This window comes from Sardina pilchardus, chromosome 6, assembly GCF_963854185.1.
Source record: "Sardina pilchardus chromosome 6, fSarPil1.1, whole genome shotgun sequence".
Lineage (NCBI taxonomy): Eukaryota > Metazoa > Chordata > Actinopteri > Clupeiformes > Clupeidae > Sardina > Sardina pilchardus.
This window is the reverse complement of record NC_084999.1, coordinates 9926320-9944541: the sequence shown is the minus strand read 5'-3', so window position 1 is coordinate 9944541 and position 18222 is coordinate 9926320. Positions and strand designations below refer to the sequence as shown.

Here is an 18222-nt window from a genome sequence, read left to right as displayed (position 1 = left end):
AGGGAAAGAACAACTGCAAAAGAGAGAAATGGAGGGAAAGAACAACTGCAAAAGAGAGAGAAATGGAGGGAAAGAACAACTGCAAAAGAGAGAGACGGAGGGAAAGACATCTGGTGCTCATCTCCACAACTGGCTTGTTTTCTAACCGTCTGCTGTTTATAGCACTGAACAGGAGCTGCAATGCAGTGAAGCACACAATAATGGGAGCCATATTAATTGCTGCTCTTTTCTGCAGGGTGGAAATAGCTCTTGTCTAAATAATCACGTTCACTCGTCGTACTGTAAACTATCCTAAACCTGACACTGCGCTTCACTAGCATACCACCACCCATGACTTTGGGGCTTCATATCAATTTGATATATATATATATATATATATATATATATAAAAAGACAGGTCACGGAAGATAATACACACATAAACACACACACACACACACACACACACACACACACACACACACACACACACACACATTCCCAGACACAGCAGTTTCCCATCAGAGAGGATGGAAGATGCCTGGGCCTGCCGTTTACCAAAGCAGCGGCGGCGGCGACCACCCGATCGCTCCTCATCAGCACTCCGGCGTGACGTCACCAGGCCTGCGCGCGGGCAGATGCTCGGGAGAGAACCGCCGCTCTTCTCTTCTCGGCGAGGGATTAACCCCCGGTGCCACCTTTCAAACGTGGCCAAGGTGCCCGCCTCAGCCAGAAGTAATAGGCGGTAACGAGGTCAGCCAATCTCCCTGGCTCACCCGTGTGGGAATCTGACAGCGGTGCCGACCGAGCTATCATTCCCAAGGAGCATTATCTCCTTCTCTCTCTCTCTACCTCTGCCTTCCCTCTCTCCTATCCCGCTCTCCTCTGCAATTAATGTGAAGGGCAAATGAGGTATCGCTCGACTCAAGGCCAAGACCAGACTGGTATAGCTCGTACCAGACGGGGCTCCCAGATAAATGGTCGCTTATATGCTACGCTTTTTTTTTTTTTTTTTTTTTCGCTTTCTTTCTTTCGGTCGGCCCGCGTCGGGAGTTTTCGTGTGGTTTTTATGTCAAGTGCACGTTGAGTTGAATCGTCAAAGCGGCAGGGTGATCTAATCCCGAAAGTCTTGTGGGCAGAGCGTGCCTCTCTGCTGTGGTCTGGACGGCACACAAAAAAACAATGAGCAAATTATATCGTGGACGTTCGGCAAGAAGCCGGTGCTCGTTCACATGTGGCCTGCCTGCGTCCGTGCACGCCAGTGCCTTGAGTGCTCGCTTGATTTATATATGTGATTACTTTACCCGCTCTCCCGCTCTCTCTCCTTCTCTCTCCTCCTTGCTCTCTCCCTCTCTCTCTCCTTCTCTCTCCTCCTTGCTCTCTCTCTCTCTCTTTATTTTTCCCCCTCCAAATACAGTGGTGATTCATTCCAAAAAGAAAGGGGGACCCAAATTTCCCAGAATCCCACAGAGACCTATCTTCTGAATTGGGTGGGGGGGGGGGGTTATCTAGCCCATCGCCAGGTCCTGCTACAGAGACAAAAAAAAGGAGCGCCAAGTCATGAAAACCCAAGAGATGTGCGGGCCAAGGGCAAGGGCTGTCACCACCACCAAACAGCACTGTGCAGAGATGCAGGGGGAAAAAATGGGTAACACTTTTCCATCCGTTCAACCCCAAGGCCCTGGCTAAATGAGTGCTGCTGATCTATGCCTGCCTGTCTGTCTGCCTGCCTGCCTGCCTGCCTGCCTGCCTGCTTCCCCTTCGGCAGGGCTTTGGCCAGAGGCACATCACACGGTCTGCTTACTCACACCCAACCATGTCATCTGGTTCTGCCATGGCACACGCCAAGCTTTCTGGGAAGGTTTTTTTTTTTCCCCCTGGGGTTCCTCCACCGACACGACAGCTATATCACCAACGAGGGGGGAAGAGGAGAAGCGGGTAGGGGAACGGGACTGGATGGGATGGGATGGGATGGGCGGGAGAGAGGGCGGGTTGGGCGGGTGGAGGGGAGGGGGTTATCCGCTGGTGTTCCCGTCAATCATGTGGGAGTAAAATGAACTGAGACGACAGCCATGACAATGTTCCTGGATTGCACTGAGAGAGAGAGAGAGAGAGAGACTGAGTGAAAGAGAGAGAGAGAGAGACTGGCCTGTGTGCTTCTGCCCACATCGAGGACGCCAGAAGCTGCCTGAACCCTGCCAGCACCGTAACAGATGAGCAAACACACCACACAACACACTCCGGCAACGCTCGAACGCATGCAGTACAAACCCAAAGAAAAGAGAAAAAAAAACCTTTCCATCCGTACAAAACATTTTCAGAGCTGAATTTTATGTAACCGCTGAAAGATTACGGCTAGGTGTGTCCCTCAAACTGTCTGGCAGATCTCTCGTGCTGTGGTCTTTTTTTTTTTTTTCCTGTTGCAAGGTCCGGAAAAGCACAATGCACAAAGGCCATAAGCAACTGGGCTGTTTGCAGGTCCCAAATGGGGAAATGCCCTCAGCAGGATGGGCAGAGGGGACTGGTTGGCAGAGGGCAGAGGGGACTGGTTGGCAGAGGCTATGGCACAATGTTATGTGTAGATTCCGGCTTGGCGCTCCAGCGGTGCTTTGGACAATGGGGCCCTTTTCGCGTGACTCTTGGACCACACAGAATTCCCACGGCGCCGTTAAAAAAAAAAAAAAAAAAAAAAAACGATGAGGCCGTGAAAAGTGCAATATGAAGCGCTCCCAGACTCCTGCATTTTTCTGTTTTTTTTTTTTTTTTGGTAATGTAACGACAAAAGTGGCAAATGCGTTAACAATGGATGCACAGTCGCCGTTTTTTTCTTTTTTTGTTGCGCCCGCAAGACGCAATAAAAGGGCAAATAAGAAATCGGATGAAAAAATGACCCCTGACAAGAGAGCCCCAAGTGGCACATATACTGGTGCTGGACGAGCTGCGATATTTGAACCACACTTGCAGGATATTGGCAGTGGCCAAGCCCCTCGCTAGACAGGGTTTCCATCTTTGTGGATGGGTGGGGGAGCGTGCAAGGGGGTGGGGGGGGTGTGGGGGGGTTCGCTGTGTGCTCTAAAGCATGGTGTACACATCACCAGAGCCAGAGGGGGTCATTCAGGGACAACCCTTATCATCTGCAGCCCCCTCGCCCATCAACTCTTGTTTTTCGAGAAAGGATCGAAGAGAACAAGAGAGAGAGCGAGAGAGAGAGAGAGAGAGAGAGAGCAAGAGAGAAAAGAAACAGTCCAGATTACAGTATACTCCAGTAAAGATTGAAACCAGAGTTTGGACTGGATGTCATACACCCATCCGTGAATGTCAAATCCCCAGGATTTAATGACGCAATTGTTCCTGGCATGGTAACTGGAATGTGCACGTTGAAATTGGATGTTTATGATTACGTTATGGGTCCACGTAGCACAGTTTGGGCAGCTCCTACATCCACATGAAGACTTATGGGCCAGGACAGGCAAGGCTGGTGAGCTGATAAGGTCCTCGATGACTGCTGTAAAAGTTATGGCTTCTCGAGGCTGTCTGTTAGCTGCTAAGAGCACAGGGTGCAAACACGGGGGTATGTGCAAGTGTACGTGTGTGTGTGTGCGTGTGTGTGTGTGTGTGTGTGTGTGGTGGGGGGGGGGGGGGGGTGGGGGGGGTTGGTGAGATGGCGCAGCGCTGTTCGAGCACACACTTAACATGTCCGGGAGAGTCATCTGGGGTGGAGCGGAGAAGGAAAGGAAAAAGGGAGGAGAAGGGGGTGAGCCGGGAGAGTTAGCGGGGGCTCGGACTTGACAACGCTCAGGGAATGTCTGAACGGTACCAGCTTCGCCATAATTCTTCCCTCCGCGCGGCGCGGCGCGCACCGTCCTCTGGCGCTCTTATCTCTCCGCCCGCCGCTCTCTCCTTCACCCACCATCTGGTTAGCGTCAATGGCGGACGCTCGTTCCCTTTCACTGCGGCTCTTCCGATTTTCTCGGAGGGGACAGGTCTTGGCCAATCCTCCTCTCCACCCCCCCCCCCACACACACACACCCCTGGGATGTGTGAGACTCATGTGTTTGCTGTTGAGCTGCGCCGATGATGTTCACCAGAGACCGACTGGGTTTGGTGCGAGTCAAAACCCGAAGGCAAACTCGAGAAGGGTTTCAAACGAGCCGTCTGCCCCGGTTGGTTCCAGAGAGAGAGAGAGCTGATGACAGTGCGTGAACCTGTCTCTCCTCTCTCCTTTGTCTCTTCCTCCTTTCATTTTTCTTCTTCTTCTTCCCCTTCATCTTCTTCACTTCATCTGCAAGGCATTCTAAAATAAGATAAGATCACACAGGCATACCCTGGTGTAATAATAAGCAGCTGCTCCCAAGTCATTTCAGAGCTCTCCTTCTTTTTCTTTCTTTTTTTTTTTTGTTGAAAGGACATGATAACATGCAGACATAATGAAACGTTCCAGGTGGTTTCTGGACGACTGCGAGAGAGCAAGAGTCTCTCAGGCAGTAGAGGTGAATGTAGCGTTAGGTCCTGATGCCTTTGCCATCACAAAGCGTTGACCCCACATTTAGCTTGTGTGCTAACCTCCCGATACAAACAACTTTATTATGCCCGAGGAACGTGATCCATTTGTCGAAAAACGACATGCGGAGCGTAACTTAAGGAGGAGGAGGGGAGGAGGGGTCAAATGCGAAGCTGGATTATGAAGTCATGACTTAAATTGCGATGACATCAAAGTGGGCTTTAGCGCTGAGATCTGATGCTACGTGACAACGCTGCGTTTTGTTCTGGGTGAAGCTCTCCCTGAAAGGAACTCAGATTAGCCTGCTGCCCATCACAAGCTCTTAAAATCAAACTTCTCCCAGCGCAGGGGAGCGGGGCCGAGGATAGCAAACAATTACAATCCATCGGAGAACAAGATGTCTTGTTCCCCCTTGTGTGACTTATGACGATAGGGTGCAATGTCCTCAGGCACTTCTCTCTGCTCTTTCATGGTGGGGAACGGAGAAAAGTGTATGTGAGCGAGAGGGGGGGGGGGACCAATGGTTGGGGCGAGGAAATTCAATTGATACCATCAGTTTATTACAAGCCAGGCATTTTGGTCTTTTTTTGTTTTTTTGTTCCTAAGAGGAGAGTTCCCGCTCCCCCGAAAATCGTAGCTCTTTCCTACGGTGTTTGATAAAACCAAGCGGACATATTTGTGCGGACATTCGAGAGTGATTGGGCAAGCAAATGGCTGCTGCTTTGAGTGTCTGCAGCCCGTCTGGGTTATTGGGCGTAAAGGTCCTGACATGTTCCTCCCGGGCCTCATTTCTGAGCCGTCTGTCAGGAGTTTGGCTCCCACAGACCCGACGGGTTCAAGTTCCTCTCTGCTTTCACATGAAACATTCAGCCAACACCTCAGGCCCCCTTTCTATAAAGCCATAAAGCCAAAATGTCTCCAGCCAGACCCCATGTTAAAATAAGGTTATGGGACGGAGTACCATGGAAGGAGAGGAGAGGGAGATGTTTCCTTAATTGTTTTTCTTCTTCTCTTGTATTACTCCCAACTCAGAATAAATGCGAGCCCTTTTTCCTTTTCCCCGTCCACTGTTTCAATTCATGAACTAGGGCCTGTAGTTCAGAAAGAGCATGATCAAAGAGGTGTGTCAGGTTATGCATGTAAAATAAGGTGGGAACAATTGTGCGTGTGTGTTTGTGTGTGATTGCGTGTGTGTATGGGGGGAGGGAGGGAGGGAGGGAGTGGGTGGGGGTAAATAATGAACTAAAGTAACTTTGAGCATATGGAAAAAAAATATCTCAGAGCACAAATCTCGGCAAATCTAGACAACAAAGTATTGAAACAGTTCACTGCTGACATAAAGCAGTCCTTTTTTAAAAAAAAAAAAAAACTAAAAATAATGTTAAGATGGATTGGGGTCCTAAGAATGAGACCATGGATTAGTTTAGTGAGAGTCTTGAATTGATTATGGCATTTCAATTGTTTTAATCAGCAGACAATCGCCCTGCCAATGGATTTGTGCAAGTGCTTAACAGGAGCTACTTATCTCTCCAAAACAAAAGGGCACACTCAAATTGTGCACCGGTCTACCTTGGACATTACGCAATGGCCTTGGTATCGCTGGCCTCACCAAGAAGTGGCCTCAATTTTGGGGCCCTCATTCTGTGCTGCTGCAGTACCTTGCTTCCTCTAATCCCAGCGGTGGGGAGCCTGACGAATCCGTGGGCCACATCGCTCAAATCCCCAAAGAGCACCAATCCACCCACCTGTGCCAAGAGATCAGACACCCCACACACCCACCCACCCAGCGAGATGACAAGCGTTCGCTCCTCCAACAATCATAAATTCTGATGGCCATGGTTTACATTATATGGAGCAACGGATAGGGGGAGTGAGTGTGTGTGTGTGTGAGAGGAAGAGAGAGAGAGAGAGAGAGAGAGAAAGATAGAGAGAGGGAGGAGAGGGGAAGAGAGAGAGAGGGAGGGAGGGAGAGAAAAAAAGAAGAGGAAGGCTTACTGGAGCACATGTTGATGTCTGGTGCTCGCTGGCCGTAGTATCCTGACGGACAGGCGTGAAGACACTCCCCGTACTGCCGCATCCGCTCCCGCCGCAGGAAGAGGAAGAGCTTGGGCTGACAGTTCATGCACCCGTTGTCCTTTGAGCACACCGAACAGCCTTTGCAGATGGGGTACACTCCATAGCTAGCTGCTGCATGGGCAAACATGGAGGAGAGAGACAGAGACAGACACACAGACAGGAGTATGTTAATAAAACGGCATACGTGTAATAATAATAATAATAATAATAATAATAAAATAATAACAAGCTTTATTTGTAGAGGACTTTTTCATACATAGGATGCAGCTCAAAGTGCTTTATATTTGGAACATTTAAGACATTTAATAGAGAAGAAAATAATCATGATACATTAACGCAGCTGTTGCTTGTAAGTTGTTGCGGTAGTATATACAGTATATTGGCTTTGCTAACAATTGCTTTTGACAGAGTGTGTGATAGAGTGAGTGTGTGTGTGTGTGTGTGTGTGTGTGCGTGCCTGCGTGTGTGTGTGTGTGTGTGTGTGTGTGTGTGTGTGTGTGTGTGTGTGTGTGTGTGTGTGTGTGTGCGTGCCTGCGTGTGTGTGTGTGTGTGTGTGCGTGTGTGTGTGTGTGTGCGTGTGTGTGTGTCTGAGTGTGTGCGTGTAGAGAAAACATTATACAGCATTCAACTTCACAGCTCTGGTGCTGCACTGGCTTGAGCACACAAGGCCTGTAGCGTTCCATCAAGGCCGTTTTCACAGATTCTGCAAATTGTCATTCATGTAAACTCTGGCTACCCTTCTTGCCTCACACACATCCATTTTAAAATTGCGAGCAGTGCATTGATTTGATTCAGAGCTTAACTCCTGAATGTTGTATTGAGACAGCCGATGAAAGGCCAAAACCACAGTGACTTTGGGACAGATCGGGTTGCCGGTGAAAGACAACAGAGCCAGTAACAACGAACCGTTTCTCTCTCCCCTAAGATGTAGTCCACGATTCCGCGTTGTGAAAAGTTGTTAATATTTGAGCTTGCCAGCCAATCACCCCTCCCTCCCGTGCTCCTAAAGCTCTGTGTTGATTGGTTCGGGATTGTTCAACTCTTGGTCCGAGCCACTGTGTTTGTTTCCCATTTAAACAGCCAAGACTGTCTATGAACACTGGTGGTTTTTAAACACAAACTCTGGCCTGACAGACTAGAGGACCACGAGGATCGTTTTGCTGAATTGCTACTATTATTATTTTTTTGAAGGGATTAGAATCGCGGTCTGCACCTTTAATGTGCATTCCTCTGCGTCCCGTTTACAGGAAAATGTCCTTGGGTGTGCAGCGCACAGCTGCGAACGCGAGACACCGCTATCGATCAGAGCCGAGTTTTAGGTATCAGCACCAGAGATAGGGTGACGGCCCCTGACTCTGCGACCTACCACAATAATAATAAAAAAAAGAAGCATCATGCAAGGCAGTACGGCTCAGGGAGAAGAACAAGTTCTTTACTCAGATGATGTATGGCAAGGCATTGCATTTCTTTAGCCTCTATAAGGACAACCACAAAAAAAAAACAGAGCAAAACATGTCTTTGAGTCTTTATGAATGGATCTTGTTGGCATGTCAAACTGTGGCATCTGTCGATTTGATTCAACCTGTTTCGGTGGGAGGCTTCCTTTCAACACAGACTCAGACCAGACACTGGACTGCAGCCACAACATCACGGCCGTTTTCACATGTCAGTATGGATAAATATTGAGCTATAAGTAAAACTAGCGTGATCAGGAGAGGAGTTGAGGGGAGAGAAAGGTGCTTCTCCTGTGGGGCGAGTTGGATTCGCCGGGTACGCACAGGCTCGTTTGGAGCCAAGTGCTGGAGCGGAGATCACAGAGCGAGCCAGAGCGAGCGAACGAACAGGAAGGGAAGCTTAAGCGATAGAGAGAGAGAGGGCGCATCACGGCCCGTCTCCATGCCGACACCTCATCGGTCATCCCCCCGATGGCTGCCCAGTGTTTCGCTGGGAGCCATCCGTCTTCGTCGACTCCTCATCCCTCTCACCATGACAACCAGACGTCTCAGACCTCAAAAACCCTGCAGATGACAGATGAGCATGCTCGGGCTGAAAATCCACCATTCACTACGCACTAAGGCCTACGACGCGTAACCTCGCAGATTTTTATCATTAGCAGTACAAGCAACAGCAGTCAGTCAAGGGAAGATGTAATGCGCCTAATACAAAAGGATTAGGCAGAGTCTTGCACTCACTTTATATCCATATGTGCTTTGGGTGAGTAAGTCCACACACATGCTGAATGCATCACACCATTTGTCCCAGAACACCCACCTTTAAATAGCTAGAGTTAACCCCCGGGGGCAAATCTATCACATCTCCCTCTCCGTATCAAACTATCATCAGGACAAAAGTGCTTTTAGATTCATGCCATGGAACATTTCACATGAAGATAGCGTGCTTCCTTCCACAGTTTCATATTTAGGAGAAATCAGCTTGAAGCTTTGGGCTTGCTTGCCAGGACATTTTGAACTTCTATAAACATGAAGCAACACACATATATATCAACAGAGGCGTAGAGATACTGACGTATATAGGGTATATACGTTGGCAGTAGTTGTGCACACTCCAATTGTGTTTTTTTTGCAAACGATAACAAAAATGGGGGGAACTGCTCTTGACAAACATGCTTAGTGTTCCGTGCTGTTAGGCTATTTGGGAGACGGAAATGAAGTAGGCAGATCTTGGGCCTCACCACACTGCTATATACATAGCCGTTTTGTATATAGTCTGGACGTGTTTACAGTAACCTGACATTCACAGCAAATTGGCAAAATCTCCCTCCCAGTCCTACACCCTTCAAACTTGATTGTTATCATCACGCTGAGAGAAGAGGAAACTAGGATTGGCAAGGCCTCGCAAGCCGGCGCAAAACGCTTCAGCCGTCGAAGGGGTGGCGGCGAGGGGGAGACATATCACACACTCCTATCCCACTTCCTCCATCATTTCTTTTTGGGTGAGTTTCGCACAAAAGCCGAAACCGCAAGCCGCCCCCCCTTCTGTCATCTCTCTCCGACAATTGCTCTCCAGCTCCGACCCAAATGATTCATTTAACTGCAACTGTCAGCGTGAGCTTAAATTACACTTCCACCGTGTCTGATTGCTTCAGGCCACTGATCAATCAATTAGCAAGAGGCAAATTAGCCCCAGCGCAGGGGAGCGTTGCCTCATCGGCTGCCCTGGCAGGCCGCCCTCTCTCTCGTTTGGGTTGGGCCGCTGCCGGGAGAGACTTGTTTAGCTTGTCGCTAATCAAACCACACGTACGTAGGAACCTGAGTCAACAGCCGCGCGGCTTTCGAATACGCTGGCGGCCGCCTCCAAGGGCCCATGCATGGAAAAAGGAAGCGCACACAAGCCTCAGCTGATGGGTAAAACATTTTCGCTTCTCTATTATGAGATGGTGGACGGCGTGGGGAAAGGAGGAGGGGGGCGGGGGGCTGACTACGGCTTTCCCAGCACAAACCACAGGCATGTCAAATAGGAGGTTAGGATTCTCTGTGTCTGGGGCGAGAGGGTCCAACTCGGGTCCAGGAGGACCGTGGGCTTCCACGTTTTACGGAAACCTTTCCCACCGCCAGCTGATTTATACCTGGGGCGTTTATTTTCAAGCCGTATTTACGTCAATTCGTCAGATGGATCCGATTTTTTAAGCTGAAAAACAGAGCGGGCCCCGTAAGCCGTCCAAACCCCCGGGTCCACAGGGACTCATCTTGTGTCTTAGGCACTACCTTGACCTTCGGGGCACAATGAGGAGTGTGTCAGTAGCCCTGGTGTTTGTTTCACAGCCGCCATAAATTAAAGCTTCGATACGGTGGCGTGGTACGTCTAGCACAGCGTGTTTGGCGCGGGGCGAGAGGACACGCCGCAGACAGGCTCGCCTGGCCGCTGGAGGGACTCACCCAAGCCCAGCACACACATTGAGACATCTAACAAGAAGCGTCTGCTCGGTTGTGTCTGCTGGCCTCTGTGTGTGCATCCAAGAGCAACTGTGAAAAGACCACGCTGCTCTAATATGTAAACAGCATCCTTGGCCATGATTTGAAGTCACACTAGAGCGGAAGCGATCAAAGCACGTCGGTCTGGAGGAATCCGGGGCTCTCAGTAAATTACTGCGGATAAACCTAATTTAGTGCCGAAGTGTGTTTTTTTTTTCTCTCTCTCCCTGGTTTGTCTGTGTATGTGTATGTGTGTGTGTGAGTGTGTGTGTGATTCAACACTAAACTGTTGTGCTAAGTTTCTATGGAGTGAGTTATTGCAGCTGGCATATGCTTTTTATCTGACTGATTAAATCGTCCAGCCTCTATTTCAAGACCGTGTTTGTCAAGGGGCTATTCACTGAGCAGTTGTGACATTATCGAAGGTGGTTTCACATGAATTTGGGATCAAAACTTTTTCTGGCCTTTCTCAGTTCAGATGTGTGAGATTTAGAGTTTGTGCGAATGGATTTTCACGAGCCGCCTCAGCTTTTTGAAGTATCTCTTTTTTTTATCCCCTTTAAGCAAAGAATGCTAGAGACACCCATTGTAGAAAGCCTCGCTGTGATGCACCCCCTTAGTTTACAGTTCTGACCACAAAATGAATGGTACTTACAACAAAAAAAACAAAAAACTTTAAAGTCCCCACTTCTGACAGATATCTAATGATCCCACCATGTCCCAGTTATTTCATTTACAAAGCCAAGCATCTCTTTGAACTGCACTGGGGAAGACACCACAAGGACTTGTAAGTTCAGCAGCATAACCGGCATAACATGGGCAAATATTGCAAATCATTTGGAGTATGACATTTGTATTGTATAGGGTGGCTGACACCAAAAATATTCATTCAGCCACATATAGCTCAAACCACAAGGAGTGACAAGCCTGGTATGTGTCAGAGAGAAAATTCAAAACTGCATAAATTGAGTTGAAATAAAAGTGTTCATCCGAGATGTTTTCTGGTCTTTAGCTGTTTTTGTTTTAATATTCTCAACCGCCCTTTTGTGTTTTCCTTTAAAATTAAATAAACATCCGTGGTCTGGTATCCCTTTATTTGAATCATATTAACTGTAGCTGACCGTTTTAGTCACGGACCAGTGTCTTGTTGCTTGTGTCATGTACTTTAAAACATATACGTTTGTGCCATCCAGCCCACCAAAAACTTCCTATCAAATTTCACAGGACCACTTTGGAATGAGGCATTGGTTCATTCAGGTGAGTGCATAGCTTGGTCTTCCATTCATGCGAGACACTGGGCCCCATAACATGGGGAGCATGCATGATGATGACGGCATGTTTGGACGCTGGCGGTTTCATTCAGGGCCCGGGCGGCAGGAGCACCCCCAGCCAGCTTTGTTTTGGGCCCCCGCTCAAAACCAATTAGGCCTCCGCTGAGCAGAGAAGCAGGCAGGTCTGCCTCAGGTACGCTTAACAACTCTAAAAGTAGCGTGACGGGCGTCGCCTTCTGCTGCCAACAACGTGGGCAGTGGGGAGGTGAGAGCGGGGGGGGGGGTGTGTGTTGGGGGGGGGGGGGGGTCGGGGTGAGCCAGGCCCTGGCAGGATACCCCCCCCCCCAATACACACACACACACACTCGCTCGCACCACATCCACATGACATCATCTCAGGGCTCGTTAAAAAACATTCTACCAAAATTCGCCTGTTAAAGTGTCGCTCTGCGACGCGGTGCCTTCCCTGTGATCGTTTCATCGTCAGCGGTGTGATTATTCCCCGCAGAGCCTGCGCACAAGGGCACTACCTCGGCTCTCACCACGCCGCTCACTGCCTCTAATTTTGTGTCAGAGGCGATTAGTCAAGCCATGCTGTTGTTGCAAGAAACAGACCTAAGCGCACAGGAACAGAGAGAGAGAGAAAGAGAGAGAGAGAGAGAGAGAGAGAGAGAGAGAGACTAGAGTCCCTCGCTGAAGTAAAGGCTACAGAATCCTCAAGTCGTAAAGACAGTCTCTATCACCATAATCATCATCATCATTGTCCTCCTCCAAGTCGTAATGTCCACGGGCCAAACTGCCGATTAATTGCCCATGCAGTTTAGCGGGGAAAATTCTGGTCTCCGCTGTCAATCAGTGGTTGGGTAGTGAAACAGAGGTTAAGAGAGGCACTAACTCGAGAACATGGTCCAATCAGGAAGCAATGAATGCATACATACATACATACTGGCCTCTACATCTCCTCTCCAGGCGTATTGTGTTTATTCTAAACACTAGGATGAAAGCAAAGCACAAACAAAGAGCGACTGCTCCGCTTGGTCAAGTGCTACAGTATGCTTTACTAACAGCGCCGAGGTCACAAGTTCAAATCCCGAGCAACTCAAACCCTGAGCACCGAAACAACATATGGCTCCCTTGTACTGTATAATTCTCTCGATGCAAAATATGTGTAAACCAAAAGAAGCATGCATCACGGCCACGGACAAAGACCCCGGTGTGAACAAAGACCCCCTTTTTCATGGATGCAACACATGCAACACACTAAGGGAAATGGTGGAGACAGGCGTGTTGAATGATCAGACATATTTATGTATCGACGCAGCATGCTGTTTGGAGGACAGAGAGGAAACCTCAGCGCTCGTAAGCTACAAACCCGCAGGCTTCTTATGAGGTTCCTTCTCTTTATGTGGCAAGAATTAGGTTTGCCAGCAGAACCATATATGTATACTTTATTCCATGGCACTGCGGCAATTACTGTCTCCCTTTACCCCTAAATGGCATTCTCAGTTTCCCCAGGATGGCTTTGGGAGTGTTTTATCGCGCTAGACGCGAACTTGACATTTCTAACCTGCATGCACCTTTTGGGATTTAAGAGGGAAAAAGAGAGAAAAGGAAAGAGGTAGGAAGGCGGAGAGGGCTAAAACAAGGCCAAAAATGTTTAGGGCTAGTTTGCTTTTGGGGGGAAAAACCCACATGCGCACAATTCAGATATTGCCACTCATGATGGAAAAGACGTTAAATGCCGAGGTGAGGTCGGGAGCAGCGAGAACTTCTCAGTCCATCCATCCTGGGCCAGATCTGGGCCAGACCTGTACGGCTCAACACGCCTCTCGATTGTGAGACTCAGCACATGGAAAACGACATCAAACCGCCCGCATTTTTACTCCCATATTACTCAAGTTTTTTCACGCTTGTGGAAGTCACACTTTGCTCAGAAATAAAAAGCAGAAGTTGGGTGGGGATTTCATTGGGGGGGGGGGGGGCATGCTTGAGAGGGTGGATTCGGGGGTACAGGCCTCTGCTCTGAAGGCACATTTCTGTTCCAATTTAGCAGAAAATATGTTGGATTCGCCTTCGACTACTTTGCAGCTGGAAACAGTCAGGATTTCGGATCTATGTTTCGTTTTTTGCCCTTTGGTTTACTTTAACAGATCATACTGTAAGCACATGTTTATAATTTAACACAATCCCACTGCTTATAATGATTTTGCCGCATATGTCTGCACAAACACATTCGCTCACTGACTTATTAGCTTAGCAAAGAACGTTCCTGTGATACAAGGCCCGGGAGACCCAGCAGGGCGATGATAGATTTGAAGATTGGATCTCGGCACTTAAATAGGTGGATTTGGATGTATAAACATGTACTGGAAGTATGGAAAGCTGGCAACCAGGGGAGGCTGCTGGGTGTAGTGCAAAAACCCAACCGTGGCTGAGCCTTGGCCTTAGAGGACCTCAGGGAACTCTGATGAACTTCTGTCCGGACCCAACATCGTTTCGGCAAGGACTAACGAAACAGCAGCCTGCCGCTCCCACGCTCGACTGTTTAGAATTCACTAGCTCGGCCACTCGAATGATATGGACGGTTCACATTACCTTTCTGCTCTCATACATGCTGTGCATACTTGAGGAAAAACATAAGCATATGGGAGTCGACACAGAAGATCCCAGTGAGTAGATTCCGGAATCTTGGATGTTTTCCATTTCTGGTTTTACGGCCCTAAGTTGTGTCACAACATTTTGCCTCCTAAATTGACAATAATCGCTTTTCTTCATGCTCTTTACATGAATCAAAACACTCTTATGACTTGAGAAGCAATCTATAACCTCATGGCACGGGGCACACTTGACTCACTCCTTGTCTGTGCCACAGATACGTCTGGCTAGGTCTCCCTTGCCAGGCCGGGTGCAGGCATTATTTTTTACTGCACTTCTCTAGAACCCGTGCCAAACGTAAACGTGAATAAAGAGAAACCACCCTCGACTCTACATTCTTGTTTTTATGAGCGACGGAGCCTCGCGAGCGCAGCTCCATCTGCAGCTACACCTGACGTGTTCGCCCTGCTGACGTTGTTTTTTATTTTCCTGTCTCTACAGATGAGTCACAATCTGGAAAAACTGCCGGATCTTTCCGTCGGCGCAGCATGGGGGCTCTCCTGACGGCTCCCTCCGGAACCGTATGAGGATTCCAGGTCCGGCCCTTTTTCGCCCTACGGTGATACGGTATGCGTATCCAATCCAATTGGTTTTCCCCATACCCCAAGTTGTTCATGTTCAAGACAGGAATGCTGTCGAGAGTCGTCTCCAGAGGTGAAAAATATGCATTTGGATGCTACGGGAAAACTCCAACTGGTGACCATGATAAATAAGGTTTAGAGGGCCTGCTTGGAGGCATTTCTGCAAGTTCTCCATCAACACATTTCTCTCTGTGTTTCCTGTCATTTTTTTGGGAACACCTGAGATATTTGGCTGGAAATCATTTCAGAGGCAGTGTGGCACAACACAGCTAGCGCCTGAATACAGAAACAAAAAGAGAGTGAGCATTTGTGAAGCTGACAGACAGCCCATGGAGGAGCTTAGGGCCAGCGGTTTGACTAAACCCATAAAAATGGCTTGGGCATTAGGGGAGAGATCAGCGGCACAACAGTCTCCCTGTTATCTGAAATCCAAATCTGTAGGCCGATTATGCCATTGCAGCTCTAGCCAACACCTCGATGACCGCTTCACTAAACAGACACATGCACCTCAAGTCTTCCACTGGAATACGCAATGACATCCGAGAAGATAGGTACACTACGATGGCAGTGTCTTGTGGACATTAGAGTGGTGATGGGAAACAGAGGAAGAGACAGACAGAAAGATGTGATTGTAGGGGCTGAGGGTGGAGGGTTACTTTAGAGCAAAAGCTATAGACTACGGGCACGAAAGGCTCATTAATTTCCGGTGGATCGTTAACTGTGTTGTAACGGCATCTTCTGTTATATTCTGCTCCTAACTGAATGTCTTGTTTGCCAAATGTTAAGACTTTTAACACACACATAAATCCTTCTTTATCGTAACGTGCTGATTCCCTAGTAGTGCAACACCCAACCGGGTCTGTGTAGACACTAATTACATGAACAATAGCAGCAGGTTCAAACACACCTGGCTCCACCAGAGACAAACCATCGCACAGAGTAGACAGCCTTTCGTAGGCGTAGCCGATGGGATAGGAGGGCCCATCAGATTCTTCATGATGCACTTCCTCACTCAGAGCAGAGTGGTAGATAAAACAGAGGGGCGACACTCCCATAGACCTCCATAGGAAAAAATGGCAACGCTTTTTCCAGGCTACTTGAAAAGGCTACATTGACTAACTCAATGAGCTAATTGATTACACCCTCCAGCATCCAGAAGTACATCCCACCCTCCTGCGATTCAGCCATTCAAGCACAGGTTTTTTTGGAACTGTTGATCGTGTGGCGGCGACATCAAAGAGTGTCGCAAGTTCGCAACTCTCTCTTTCTATGGCTCTGACTCATACAGTACTGTACATACAGCTGATATATACATGTGCTTTATGTTTCTTACCAGCTTTAGGTGTTTTTCGTTTTTTTTTTTTCTCTTCTCTAAGAGGGGAGATTCTGTGCATTGCTTGTCCACTCCTCGAATTCCTTTGCTGCTAGGGAGGGTACACATTTCTCTCCTTTCTCTTCTCTTTTTATAAGTGTATGGTATGTGTGTGTGTGTGTGTGTGTGTGTGTGTGTGTGTGTGTGTGTGTGTGTGTGTGTGTGTGTGTGTGTGTGAGAGAGAGAGAGAGAGAGAGAGAGAGAGAGAGAGAGAGAAAGAGAGACAGAGAAAGAGAATAAGGGAGAAAAGTAGAGAAAAATAGAGAAAGAGAGAGGGAGAGAGAGCGAGAGAGAGAGAGAGAGAGAGAGCTGTAGAGAAAAAAGGAGAAGGGAAGGGGGGGGGGCCGAGCAGCACAAATTAGTGCACCTGTTGGTAATTTATCACACATAAACCTCACACCTAATTTTCACACCTGCGGCTGGATGGGCTGCCAGTGCGCTGCACTGCTGTTATGGAGTCCCACATGCTGCTCGTGGCAGAGCGAGCGGGCGAGCGCGGCGAGCGGCTCGTGTGCAGACGGACGAGCAGGATATCGCAGCGAGGAGCCCGCACGTGTGGTGTAGGGGTCTCCTACTCCAGCTCCAGGGGCCGAAGTTTAATATATATATAAAGGTATAGACCTCAGTGAATACATTTGGAGTATTATAAAAAAAAATAGTAGTAATGAAATAGGTTGATAAAGGATTGCCTTTTTTATTACTGTAAATCCATAACGAATGTGTGAAATCAAGGTCAATCATGCTTGTAGCACTGACAGTAAACTGTACATTTATTTTATTGTACTGTAAACAGGTATAGAAACCTTGTGATGTTCGGTATCCCCTGGCACACACACACACACACACGGGCGGATAGAGAGACATAAAGACAGACTCTCTCACACACACACACACACACAGCAGGGGCTGCTCCTCTAACAGCTCCTTCGCACACCTCTGTAACCCTCCCTCCTCCTCCTCCTCCCGCTCCTCCTCCTCCCGCTCGTACCAGTGAACATGAACCGTGCCACACAGTTCTACCTCATTAACCCCTTAACAAGACACCAGCTCGCACCCCCGAGCGCCCCCGCGGCCAGAGGGGAGATCACAAGTGATCCGCGGGGTCAAAAGTGGAGCGCACCGCAGGGGAGTGTCGAGCGAGACACGCTCGGCGCACTCACACATGGTCCCGGCCCGCGGGGGGAGTCGACTTCAAACGGGCCTCGAGCCCGAGACTGTGGCTTCAGTTACACAAACATCCTGGCTCTATCACACGAGAGCCCCGCGCGGCAGCACCTAGGCCCGGGCACTGTTTTACATGAGGCTAATTGAGAAAAAAAACTCTTTGCAGTCACTGACTAGCCTGACGCACAGCACAGCGATCTAGCAAGCGTGTGAGTGAGAAAGTAAGTAAGCCTACCCCCCCCCCCATTTTCACATCTGGGCAGCAAGTGGCAAGGCTGGTTCTGAGAGCTGTTTTTTCCCCACCCTGACATGTTAAGAATTACATTAATTGATTAGAAGTGGTAAGTACCACTAAGTGAAACAATGTTTATGAAACAGGGCATGAAAAATGCTCCGTGACATATTGCATGAGAAGCTCTGGTAGTTGTATAATAGTATTAGTAAGGCAGGAAAGGTAACAAGGTCTGCACAAGAAAGCATGTCAAAGCAGCCATTGCAAGCCTGTGCATTCAATTATAAATATATCTAAAAAAATCAACCTCAACATCTGATACCCCATCTACTATCGACCTTAACAATGTAGGTCAGTAGGTCTAGCTGGTGTCAATCAAAGCTAACTCGGTTTTCACAAATGAGGCATGCTGACATTTAAACCACATGGAATAAGAGGTCACGTCAATGGAAACGTCTG

At 48.5% G+C, this 18222-nt stretch overlaps 1 protein-coding gene across 1 annotated transcript in view; it reads right to left on the bottom strand.

Moving 5' to 3' along the window:
* Positions 1-18222, bottom strand: part of rspo2 (R-spondin 2) — a 62154-nt gene that overhangs the window by 30242 nt on the left and 13690 nt on the right. The window contains exon 3 of the mRNA XM_062537665.1: positions 6476-6667. Coding sequence (XP_062393649.1) covers positions 6476-6667 — 192 coding nt within the window. The remainder of the gene's footprint in view (positions 1-6475; positions 6668-18222) is intronic.